Consider the following 13,528-nt stretch of genomic DNA (forward strand, 5'->3'; position numbering starts at 1 on the left):
TCCGGGAAGACCTTGCCCCCAGACATCCACTACAAACAGCTAAGCTGCACTGAACTTGCTGCAGTGTGACTTTTGACTGGAGGAAGCAGCCCTAACCCTTCACAGAGGAGCATTTACTGAAGCCAGGCTTTCATGCTGCAGAGATTTTGAAGGCAATCAAGAGCTAATGACCTCCTGCAGTGCTCCTTGTCTCCACACTCACACCCAGCTGCATCCACGTGACAAATCTGTAGGGTTCCTCCAGAACAAGCACTGATCAGCAGCTAGCTTTATCTGCACTTTGCAAGGGTTGACAGACCACTGTGGGGCTTCTTCACATAAATAAATAAAAAAAACTTGACACAATAGCTTCACAAGGCAGAAACCAGAGGAACTAATGAAGCATACTATCATAATCCCAGTCTAAGAAACAGTTAAGAGTACCATAAAGCATTATTGCTTCTAAATATTTTGTATCAAATGCTTTCTGGGGAAATACAGGCTTACAACTTCTGGTTTTTGATGTCAAGAAAGGATCCTAGTTGCACGTTTTAGTTTCACTGAAAAATTGAGCATCTATTTACTCCTATAAAAAGTAATTTTAATTTGCACAGACTGTATATTTGTGCACAAAGCCACTGCACCTGTAACTAGAGGGGGGAACTGAAACCCAATCGCTTGACTACTAGCAAGAGCAAACAAGAAACTTGATCTATTTCATCTATATATACAGAGGCAATTATAAAAACAAAACATTTGGTACCACTTTGGGGAGCTAAAAAGAAAATAAACCTGGCAAGTATTTTACTAAAAATGCCTGATTACAAGATTTGCTACCTGTTTCCAAGCAGAGAAGTAGCAACATATGGACATAAGTCATTTGCAGTAAATTATTTCCATTATTTTTCTTTAAATTAAAACGAAGAAGCCTGAATATAATAAGAACAGTGAGCTACTAGAAGAGTGGGGCTACAAGCAGACTTACAGAGCTTCTAATGTAAAACGTAATGAGCCCTTCTGAATGAGCATCTTGTGATGTAAGCACAAATGACTGGAAGGATGGAGAGGTTACACCAAGGGTTGTGTTACACGACCTTATTGATCCTTTCAGATCCTAAAATACTGAAAGCCTTTGGAAAGAAAATACTTCCAATAATATGGTGAATTCAATTTTCTGCTGTTTGGCACACATACAGAACCAGTATCATGGAGCAGAAGGTGCACTTCACTGCATCGTGAAGAATTAAAAATAGTTCTTTTGTCATAGTATATTTTCAGCTTGGAACAAGAGCTGGAGGTTCAAGTACACCGATCTTCCCACCAGCCACCATTTGGCACTGTGCTAATGGACACCTGGGAAGGTGCTCACAAATGATGGCTGCTGTGCCGTGTGCATTTCAAACTGATGAACGAGCACTGAGTCACCAACAGACCTCCATGCTGAGCAGCAGCAAGCACTAAGCAGCCTGCTAAGCACAGAGCCTCTCCTTTGCTGCTGTCTGGGTTGGTACAAACTGGCCTGATGGACATCACTAGAATCATCCTCTCCAGCATCACAACTCTGAATGAATTAATGCTCTGTCGTACTTCAGAAGGGCACAAAGATTCCCTAAAGCACAACTTCCTCCAAACCAATTTCCAACTTCTGAAATACTTGGATACTCCCTTCTCAGCATAATCCTTTGGGGGCACATGAACTTAACATACGAGATGGAGACATCCATGTTTGCAACTCCCTGGAGCACATTCACAAGCAGGACTATCCAAAGGAGGCTGTGATCTGCCTGAGAGCCACAAACTCACAGTGCAAATTAACGCGTTTTCTCTAAGGATACAAGGGAGCTCTGCTCCTTCCTTCCTGCATTACTCAGAACACCCAGTCTTCCTATTCTCACTTTCCAGCAATCTTGTGAGAGACATTTTCAGCAGCACAAATACATTAAGACCCCAGCCTAGGAGCAGGGCAGTACCTCAATGGCCAACACCACCACGCAGTCACTTCAGATAAGAAATATCTCCCCTACCTGTTTGGTTAGCTTCAGTGGGAGTTTCTTCTTCACGCGTTCTTTGCCTCTTTCTGCCTCTCTCTCTGAGCTCCCAGCATCGTTATTATGGCCATTTTCACTCGGCTCAGCAGACACGCAGTTTTCAGATTCTCTAGGTTTCTTGCCTGGATGCCTCTCCCATTTTTCCTTCCGCTCCTGAGGCTTTAGTGACATGTCCTTCTGTAAAGGAAGAAAAACACAGTAAGCCCTTTAAATTCTTTAAGACTACTTTTAAGCATTCAGCAATATAAATATTAAATAAAAACACAGACAAGACAGCACATTCTTTCCAGAGATGACTTAAGATGAATAATTAGGCATGCACAATGCAAACAGTAATTTTAGATTAGATTAAGATGAACACTCTCCAGGCTATGTGTTTGATTAATTTCAGAGATGCTGGAACTGGTTATGAAAATGAGTTTGCTTCAGATTAATTCAGGAACCATATGTCAACAGCACCTAAACAAACCAGCATCCTGAAGAAAAGCATTTAACTCCATTCATCTGAACAGAGTTCTGAGTTTCACTGTTTCGTCTGATCTCAGAAAGGAACGTATCAGACCCCCCTTGGGCCTGATGGTCTCTGGTTCACAGCAGCACTCACAGGGGGAAATGCACTTTGAAAGCCAACACGCATTCAATAAGAGAGCCGAGATCAATGAAATCTGCACAAATCACAGTAGCCAAATACCTCCAAGCGTTTCGTGTCTGCCATGAATCAGAACCGCAGCGTACGGGCTAGACACAAGCTGAGAGCTGCTCTGCCACGTCACATTGACTAGTGCTGGGAGGCGAGGTCAGAGAAGGGTATTCCTGTTGCTGCCCCTGCCATCCTAGAGAACTGAAAGCACAACCCTGGCCGCAACAGCTCAAGTCCTTCCTCCAAACACACAGTACAGAAGGAGCATAAGAAACAATAAGGCAGTAGTTCATTACAGCCACTTACGTTTTTCCCTATGCCTTAACTCTGCATCAAATTAAGCTTTTTGGAAGACTCTGATGACTCTTTAGCTCAATTAATGTTTTTATGCAGCCTAACTGTATCAGATTAGGGAACACCTCAAAAGGCACTGCTAACCACGCTAAAACATGCCAACCTCAGCCAGAGAAATACTTCTAAATGCCTCATCCCTCACTTCTGCCTCAGTCACATCAGCAGCATTTGTATCCCTTATGAACGGAGCGCACAGCACAACTCACACACCTTCACTGTGGGGAATGCCCACAGACCCCGCACACAGGTGCTCTGTGGGGCTGCCAAGCTCCTCTTACATACTGCAATAAAAACAAAGACATCACCTCCCACCTCCACCCCCAAATTAAAATAAGTAGCGCTGCCTCAGAACAACAATACAGCTCAGCTTGCCAAATCCATAACTAGTGAAAGAGCAAAGAAAAGGATTATCCGGCATTATTCGCTGCGAACGATGAAATGGAGAATACAAATTAGCGTTTAGTTGCTCACTTTGGTTTCTAGCTTAGAGATAACATTCTACAGCAGTTTGATGCTGCTTAAAGAAGGTCACGTCATCCTATTTGCTGGGAAGCAGCAGAGATAGAAATCAAAATGCTAAGCTTTAGTAACTAATCAGAAACTGGTGCAATGGAAATGACATCTGCTAACTGATACTCAGCAAAACATTAGAAACAGAAAAGCGTCCACTTCTTGATAAAGTCAGCTGCAGCTGCGGTGTGACAGCGAGCGCAGAGATGCTGCATGGGAGGACATGGGCACCAGTGGTGGGGAAAGGAGCAGCTTTAAGGGAATGCCACCACCTGAAGGCACTGGGAATGATGGCAGTGAGGCTCTGCCTGGCTTCACATGGGGACCCAAGCCCTGGGAATGCCTTACTGAGAATCTTCCCTCTGTGCTACCCACAGCACATTCAGGAGGTTCACTTTCCCACACAGCTAGTCAAGAAAGCTGCATTTTTCCCTTTACTGACACATACAAAATTGCTACTCAAACATTTGGCTTTTTATGTCCATTTTTCTTTGAGCTGTAGCATTGCCTCACCACCGAGCTACCAGTAGAATTAATTCTGTGAGCACACTCAGGGCCGGCAGGACACCAAGGCAATGAGGCACTCACTTACAGCACAACTTGTATCCTCAAACCTCCAACACTTTCTAAGCAGACCTGAAGGAAGACCCGGGCCTGGCAGCCGGGAAGCTCAGGGAGCTCCCCAGACTCTACAGCACATACAGGCAGTAGGCAAAGTTCTCTGCCCTGGGACAAGCTTATCCCACGGCTCTGTTCCTCCCCACTCCAGCAGAGGATGTGGCTCTCAGGACTTCACTTCTGCTGGGGATGCAGAACACGGAGCCCAGCAGCTGCTGAAGGAGGGGAGGGTGTCAGCAGGGCTGTTTTCTGTGCTACCCAGGACACTCTCACAGCAGCGGCTGTGGAGATGCACTGACATGCCTTGGTGCGGGCTGGCAGCCCCAGTCTGTTAAATAGACCTTGCAACAGAATTTTACTACCACCAAATCTTAGTAAATGCTTCTTTACCCAATGCTTCTTTCACCCAAGCTAAAGGTGCGCATTGCACCTCTGCAGTGAATCTGGTGGCATCCTCCATCGCAAGGACCGCTCCTTCCCAAAAGGCCCATTCTTGCTGCCTGCACTCTCCAAAGACGCTCAGTGCACAGGCCTCAAATGATAAATAAAGCTATGAATAATGCAGGTGCATGACCACGGGTTTGGAATGAGGTTATTCTTACCCCTGAAATGCCACGGCAAGCAATTTCTGCACAGTGGTGTCCGTATCATCTGTTTGATCAGGAAGCAAGCGGCAGCCCTCGGGGAGCCCTCTGGCTGCAGCCACCCTGCATGCCCGCTCTGTGCAGCTCCAGCTCTGCCCTAATCCTCCCAGCCCGCACAGCTCGTGGAGAGCAAGGAGAGCATAGGGGGAGGGCCTGGCTCCTAAGTGCTTTTCAGAAAGAAGGAGCACTTCAGGGACCCGAAAAAAAGTGCAAAACCACACAGCTAAAAGAAAAACCTCAAGTGTGCTGCTCCTAGCACTGCTAAAACAGCTTGCTTCAGCCCTCCAGCACCAGGGAGACTGCAGCCCTAGTGCAAAACCAAGCCGGTCACTATCCCCATCCCCAGGGCCTGTTGGACACTGCACGGCTCAGAGCAGCAGCCAAGGGCTGCTGGTGACACTGCACTGCTGCCAGACTGTCTCTGCTGATTTCAAAAGATTATACGGGCTGATTTCCCAGCAGGGGAACAGCCTCCAGCTCCTCTCTCACAGGCTGCTCATTCCAGCACTTAGTCCTTAAGCTGGAGAATATAAAACATCCCACTTCCATGCAATGGAAATAGAAGGGAACTGCTGTCCCTAAAACTGACCCTGCTTGTCCCACTTCTGCCTCCCCCTGCTCTCAGCAGAAGTGCAGCAGGAAGGCCCCTGAGGACCTGAGCACCATCTATCCTCACATTACCCTTATCCTGCAATTAGCAGGAGGTTTGGTCAGATACCACAGGGAGTGATCCTGGCTCAGAGACGAGCTGAAACAGATTTTCTTTTAATTAGGTTAATTTTTAAATATTCCTATTGACCTTATATCCAGTTTATAGAATGGCAACGCAGAAGCCAGTGCCGACTTGATTCTCTCGTGTCCTCTGAGCAGAAAAAGCACTGTGCAGATACAGCCAGGACCTCTGCCATGAGATACCTGCTGTCCGTTTCATTACACAGAGGTGACACAAGAGACAGTAATTCAGAAGGAAAGATAATGTTAGAGATATATATCAGAGAGTAAGGAAAGAAATGAACTTTAGAGAGAAACGACTCTGAGACCAGCACAGAAGAGGAGCAGCCAACAGGCAAATGCAGTGCAGTGAGCAAGGAGAAAACGGAGATGTAGGACGGGAAGAAGCGGACACTGCCACACAGGAACATTAAGCTGATGGAAATGGCACCGATTGCAGGGATAAGGCAGAACTCACAAGTGGTACTTTTGCAGAGGGGAAGCTTGCACTGTTCCTGTAACTCAGCACACACTCACTTGTTTTACTTTCCTGCCCCTTGGCTCCCTGCAAGCTTCACCAAGGCACAACCTAAGCCCCAGGCTGTGCCATTGAAGCTTTTTTTTTTTTTTTCTTTAAGGCAAAGAAAGTCTTGGCTGGAAGTAACTCTCTTGCTTTGACCCCACATTCAAGCAATACAATCAATATCAATTAAAATGATTGCAAATGAAATCTTTGCTTGTTTAACCTTAGACTGCAATTCTCCTTTCCTAGCTGACATACTGCAGATGAGTTTGGGGCATGCTTTTTAAAATGCATCACGCTTGCTCTGACCCTGTCAAGCACTGAGCTCTGGAGTAAGATGGCTTTTTGACAATACAGCTTTGGAAATGTTAAGACATTCGAAGCTGCCACCGGTTTGCAGGTTTATGATACACAATTTAACTTTAAAATAAAAGCGCGTGAACCAATAAACTCAGTGTAATTGAAACAGCCAAATTTATTAGCAGAGGCTGCACTCCTGTCACCTGCAAAGAGCCGAAGAGCGAGCTGCAGGCACTGCCCAGTGACTGCTCCCTGCTGTCCTGTGGGAACAGAAAGCCCTTTGCTGTGAGGCTGGGCAGGCTCCAAGCAGTGCTGCCTCGGGCAGACATTACCCTGAGGCAGAGCCACCAAAAAGTGCAAGAGGGAACGTCAGTGCCGCTCTACTTCAAAATGCATTTCAACCCACAGGCCTTTTACAGAGCTCTGGCCTCTCTTTTTCTTACAGAACAGTGTTTAACAGTAACGTAGGGGACAGTAAAAGAAAGAAGGCATGCAGCAAATGCCTTATGTAAGCAGTCAAGGAAACCTGTCTCAGTGTGAGCGCATGGCTGACCGCATTTTTGGTAAAAACCTTTCTCCAGCACCACCCCCCAGGGAACGGATAAAGCGCTGGCACCGTTCTGCCACTCGGCAGCTCCCCAGGAAGCAAGCTGCTGCTTTGCTCCTTCCTCCAACCCCCTCTCTGGAGCCTGCGGGTGCCTCCCTGCAGAGAATTGCACACATCTTCCTCACTACCTGCTAACAGACAGCTATTAAAACTCCCACAGGTGCTTGCTGTCCATCAGAGAGGAAATGATCCCATTTTAAGCCATCAGTATTTCCTCTGGTGATGGCAGTAAATGTCCGCCAAGCTCTCACAGAATTACTGTCAGTAGAAAGTGTGTCAGAGAGCAAGGGAGCTTAAATGATGGAGGGGGAGCTGGGGCACCATTTGCAGGTAGATGAAATGAGGCACTCTGTGGGCCCAGCCTGCAGGAGCACTGCAAGCACCGCAAGGCCAGCCTGCCCAGTGCACACAGCGTGACGTGTCTGGGCTGAAGCTGCTTTCAGCCGGGGCTGCCCGCTCGGTCAGCCTGGTTTGGGCAGCATGTGAAGGATTTGGAAAAGAGCTCATGCTTATCTGGCAGCACCCAGGTTCAGCCGATACTAGCTGCACTACAAGTGGGAACAGTGCGGAGCCATCGCAGGGGGAAGTGCTGCTCCTGCAGACTGCAGCCACCTGGGTGAGCATTCTCCAGGCAGGGCAGCATTAGGATGGCAGCACCTCTGCAGTTTTAAAGAAAGCCAATTGGAGGACGTCGCTCCCAACTTGCCAGAGCTGTCCATCAAGCAGCAGGTCAGGCGTGCGATGCAGGTGCAGTGTTTTGGGACACTCAGTGGCACTGCTGGGCCCACACCGCTGCCAGGCAGTAATCAGAAGCTTGTTTAAAGAGCACCACGTAAACACTTAATCTGAATTAATTCCCCCTTTCCCCAGATTACTGAAACAGGCACCGTATAAAATTCCAGCCGCTCCCACCGAGTGACAGAATCAGGACTCGAGGCAGCCGCTCCTTGCTGACACCAGATGTGGTTTTTCATCACTCATTTCCAGCCCTTCAGGAAGGCAACGCTACCCCAACTCTGGCTGCACCAGCCAGCATTGAGCTGCCATGGGAAAAGGCATTAGGGTTCTATCAGCACAGACTAGTACAGAAACTGGATGCATTGCCAGTACCAATTTTCAGCTAAACTAGTCAGAAAAAAAACCAAGAAGTCACCACTGAGTAAAAGGTGCCTCCAACCTATCTGTCATTGACGGACATGGATGCTAGAAACTCTGGCTCTCTAAAATTAAACTAAAATAACAACTATTTTGGTATTTCACCTTCTGCCAAGCAGGAAGCCTAGTAGCAGGACTTGCTGAGTGCCCATCAGCAGTGCCAGCACTGCTCCCCTCCAGCTGCACCCAGGTGCCTTCCCTCTGCGCCCAGCAGAGCAGAGCAATGAGCACCTCTGGCTGCAGCTCAGCCTGAACTGCTGCTGGTCACTGCTTGCACACAGCCAACACGCTGCACTGAGGGGGATGAATGCTCACAACTGCACATTAGCCAGCTCCTTTGCACGGGTGAGTCTGCAGAAGAAAATGCAGCCATATCAGGAATCCCCTGTGCCACACGAGAAATTAATTTGTCTTCAAACACTATGACACCAGAGGCATTTTTACCAATGCTGCAGTTGCCCTCAGTGGTAGGCAACAATTTGCAGTTCAGCTGCCATGAGGTCTAGAGTGCGCATTAAATAATTAGTCCTCTGGTAGTTTCTTTTGGCTGGGAAACAAATGAGAAGAAATATAAATGATCCAACAATAAGAACTACACAGAAGCCAGCCATCTCAAGAAACAGCTGCCCGTGGTACATCACTTCAACCTAATGGGAAATCTCTGAGTGAGGTGACTTCTAGCACGAGAGAAATGCCTTGCTGAACGTTGAAATGTCACACGCGCTAATGGGAAGTCCAGCACCGTGCATTTGTGCTGTTCTCACCATCCTTGCTCTTCCCCAACACATCACTGGAGAAGTGCATTCTGCAGCAGAGCTCTGCAGCTGTCAGTCTGGCCAGCAGCAATGTCCTCCTGCGCCGAGCGGCTGAGCACACCACGTGCCCGTGAGCAGCTAATCTATAACTGGTTCGCTAGAACAAACAATCAGCAACCAAATGGTTCCATATATCCTCAGGGCTCCAGAGAACAGTTCAAATATTCCGATATCTGTGTCAGGAGCAGGGCGCTCATTTATATCCTAAGCAATCACTGAGAAAAGGGAAGCGCACGGTATAGTAACGGGCAATTCTGATGTATTCTGTCTTTTAAAACATTTTTCAGTCGCAGAGCAAAGGTCATTAATAGATTTTCATATGTTTACAGACAGCAGCAATTTCAAGGTCTGTAATTTTAAAACTGCATGTCAGTCTCTCAACTTCCAGCTGTTATTTCAACATTAGATAATGAACACAATGCAAAGGTTACACAACCACTTGAACCAGCTTACGCTGGAGAACCAGTCAGACAAATCATTATTAAATTCTAATTACACATATATTATTTTATAACTCTTATTAGAAAAGCAAGACAAATCCTCCTTTTATAAAGAGATCAACAGTTTAGAAAAAGAGGCCAGAAAGGTTATTCTATTAACATGGCCGAGCTGCTCTTCTCTCTTGTGCCATCGCCACCGACTTGTGAGCCACACAAACAAAGCAGCACCTGGCTACCACCGCACACTGGGTGCCCAGCACACGTACTGCTGCTCCAGCTAAGCCAGCTCTGCTCTTGCCCATTGCTTCATTCTCGGAGCCAGAAACCTCTGCCTGCACTTCTGCTTCCTCAGAGCAGCACCCAGGGCCGGTTTGCAGGTCCCTGAACAACGCCCTGCCAGTCAGAAGCTGCAGAGAGGGCCAGCCCTGCAAAGCTTCTAATTGACGCTAGCTCATCACTCTGAAGTGCAACAGGGAATTCGAATGTGACACGAAGCAGCAACTTCCATCACTGCCAACCCATTCCAAATAGATGAGAGCCATTGTGCATGTCACATCTCACAGTTCTGAGGGCGGCACTCGGCCTCTCACGAGCTGCCCAGCACTTTGCCATGGCAGCAGCACGGAGCCAGGAGCATTGATGTGGCACACAGCATTTCCTCGTCCAGGTGGGCACAGCCCTCTGGCAGGAACTAAAAACCTGCCCACGTGAGAAGAACAGATGAACGGATGAAACCAGACACATTCCAGCACAGCAGCACGGCTTCTCATCAGTACTTCTGTCCCACAGCTCTTAATAAGTCACATCCCAGCAGACACTTCCACCAGAACCTCCTCCTTCTGTAGATAAACAGGAAAGCTGACACAGCCGGAGTTGCACACACTGCCCGACAACTCTGGCTGGTATGGCAGCATGAACATCTCCTGAACCTCATCTGGGCTCTGACACCAATTCTCAATTTGACCAGATCTCAGATCTCTGGTTAAAAAAATTGTTTTACAGTCTCGTAAGATCAGCTAATACTAACAGCTGCAGCGCATCTCTCTCAGAGGTGTTAGGATACAAAGAACTTCCCAGACAAAAGAACCACAGAAGCACATCACAAGCACTGCTGATTAGCAAAGCCCAATTCCAACTGCTGCCCCCGGTGCCCCCAATTTACAGGATGAGGAATGAACAAATGCAAAGCAACTTGCCCCAAACCAACCATAACTCCTCAGGTAAATTCTGAAGTAGGGAGAACCTACTTGTCCCAGGTCTTGACCACACTATGGTCCAAGAGAACCAACAACCAAAAGACAGAAACCTCCTTCTGACACCACAAAGGGCTTAATAATGCTGTTGGAGGCATCAGACCTTTTCTTGGATAGAAAAGAATAGAACTGGCAGCTCTTCTCAGCTTCTGAAAGCTGACACGCAGCCTGGCCTTGCTAAGGCGCTGCTCTGGATGGCACCCAAAGCCAGTGCCATCTGGCCAGCATGCCTGGGCACAGAGGGGCAGGAGAGGCTCCTGGCTGCCAGATGTGATGACATCAGTACAGCAGTTCAGGCGTTCCAGCTCTGTGTCCTGCGAGTGACACCGGGTTAAGTGACTGCAGGGCACCCCGGGCTGAGAGCTGCTTGTACACGAGAGCCAGGTAAACACTTATTTTGTTTGTAGAAACCATCACCAATGCCACAAAAATAAACAAAATTATTTTCCTGGTGCAAAGTTGAAGCAGAGCATATCACATTTCCTTTCCTGCTCAAAAGCTAATCCCTACATTCAGAACTCTGATTTTTCCACCTCTGTTTTTACATTCAGTCTTGCACGACGCTCTCCCAGCGGTCAAAAACCAACATGTTATTCCATGGTTTACAGTTCTTAAAGCTTGGCCTCTCAGCTATGGCACAGGCCACTCCTTCCTCCTCTCCTGCTACCAGGATGCAAGACACAGACTCTTCAAATTCAGTTTCTAGCACTTAAAGAGCATTTGATGATTTGGCATTAAGAAAATGTGAACAGCTCAGTAACACCACGGCTAGCCAGTTGTCAGAGACAGCAAGTGGGATGTCCCACTGGGCAGCTAACATCCCATTCTGCATTCACCTATCTGGCTCTGTTCAGATGTTAACTCCACTGAGATATGGAGAGTCACAGGGGTGGAAAAGAGGGAACAAGCATTAAGTCTGTTTATGTCAACTCAAAAAAACAGGGATCACTGAAGGACCTGACAAAACAGTTATTGCATTTTAAAACATATCCACCTATCCACTTTGTCTTCTCCCTAAAGGTCAGCACACCAAAGCTAGAAGACAAGGGAAGGCACATTTAGCCTGGTAGGACCACAATACAGAGCCAGCGGGAAGGCCCATTCAACACCAAAAGCCCAGCTGTGTCAAGGTGGGTGGATTAAGAGAGACCTAAAATTTGTAGCTGTCACCTGTTTCAGATTTAAAGACACCGAGGTTGAAATCTAAACAGTTCCCTAATTAAATGAGTTCAGAGGGCTCTCTCAGCTCTCCGTGCCCCCGGGTCCTCTCATTGATTTGGGTCCCACAGCCATATATCTCCCCCACAGTTAATGCTTTATGCCTCATGGCATACTGAAGAGCTGCATCAGAAATCTAAGGGAAACACAAGGAACTGTCAATACATGAACACAGGGAAATTCTCCTCTCTGGATAGTCAAAGTTTCAGAGCCATGGGGCCTGGAACACATCTTTGAAGACACCAAGCAAGGTGACTCAGAGCTACAGGCTGCACGGTTATTACATCTCCTCAAAGATGCCACCAGGAAAACCTGTTATCCTTGTTTTCAGTTCCCTTACAAGCTCATCATGAAAACCATGTGCGTGTTAAAATACTGGACATTCATTAGGTACCAATCCCAATTATTTCTATTACAAACCACAAAGAAATGACAGTTTTCTTTTTGTTGAACTACAACACTTCAGGTGTACAAATAAATAAGTGACTACAGTCAGCAAAGAGGAACAAGCTCGTAAAAATGGCCTTACGCTTCATAGGTCTAACTACAAGGAGTCAGGAGCTTTGGAATCTTACACCAAGACCAGAACAAAGGGTTGCATGGAGTTTGATGAGAATTAAGGCGCTAATTGCCCCATCCTGCTTCAGGCCACAGAGTGCCTTCAGCATGGCTGGGACTGACTGGGAGAAGGGAAACTGTAAAATACAGACAAAGCCTCTTCTCCCCACAGCACACCAAAGCAAAAATAATTAAGAAATCAATTAGCATTTTAAGAGATGTGAGGCATATATGGGGGACAAACAACAACACTAAGTTCTATTCCAGTCTTGCACTTCCACAGGTTGGTAGATAGCAGATTATATTTGCTGCACATTGCTCAGGCTCAGCTGCATGTGTGATCTGATAAATTCAGCTCACACAACAAGCACAAGGCCCAACCTGCTGTAAAGCAGCCCCTCCTGCCTATTTTAATCCTGTGCAGCAACAGCAGTGCAACTCAGTAAGAACAGCATTTTACAATGGTGTTATCAATGAGACAGCAGTTCCCAGGACCCAGTTTGATGTGGAATTTCGGAAGAACCACCAGTCCTTCTGGGCACTCTGTTCTCTCATACCTTCCCCTCAGCTGTCCTTCCCGACCAACAGGGTTACAGACGTTTTGGAGGTTTGGGAAGCAGTGTTTAACATTTTATAGAAACATCTGCCAGCAAAGCTGCTAAACGCTCTGGTAAGAGAGACAGAGATGTTTATTTAGACATGCTGCTGACGTTTCCTGCTGCATTTTGTTCCTCAGGCATATGTAGTCCTTCCAAACGATTTACCGAGTGCTGTGGAAGCACAGCTCCCAGAAAAGTGCATCTAAAAGTACATGAGACTGAAATTACAGGACTGTCGAGGAGCTATCTCACCAAAGCTCCTGCCAAGCTCCGGGCAGAACAAGCACCTGCAGAATGGCAGGGCACTGGAGAGGCACGAAGCAGCAGTGCAGGGTTCTCTGGGGGCAGCATCAGCAGTGGCTGCACCAGCGGTGCAGGTGATGCTGGCAGCCCCTCGGGGAGGTTGGGGACCTCAGTTTGAGCTGGCTGCTGCAGAGGCCTTCCTGAGAGATGAGGCAAAACTGGCAGGAAAATGGGCACATGCTTCTGGGTCACTGCAGCAGCCACACAGATGCTCTGGGTGCAACGGTACCGGCTGTGCTCCCCGCGGAGCTCT

The 13,528-nt window shown here is 47.4% G+C and overlaps 1 protein-coding gene across 22 annotated transcripts in view; it reads right to left on the reverse strand.

The window, feature by feature from the left end:
* Nucleotides 1-13,528, reverse strand: part of FBRSL1 (fibrosin like 1) — a 422,126-nt gene that overhangs the window by 309,362 nt on the left and 99,236 nt on the right. For all 22 annotated transcript variants that reach the window (XM_085238396.1, XM_085238401.1, XM_085238379.1 and 19 more), the window contains exon 2: nt 2,004-2,204. In XM_085238396.1, the coding sequence (XP_085094522.1) occupies nt 2,004-2,204 (201 nt within the window). The remainder of the gene's footprint in view (nt 1-2,003; nt 2,205-13,528) is intronic.

This window comes from Meleagris gallopavo, chromosome 17, assembly GCF_905368555.1.
Source record: "Meleagris gallopavo chromosome 17, MGAL_WU_HG_1.1, whole genome shotgun sequence".
Taxonomy (NCBI): Eukaryota; Metazoa; Chordata; class Aves; order Galliformes; family Phasianidae; genus Meleagris; species Meleagris gallopavo.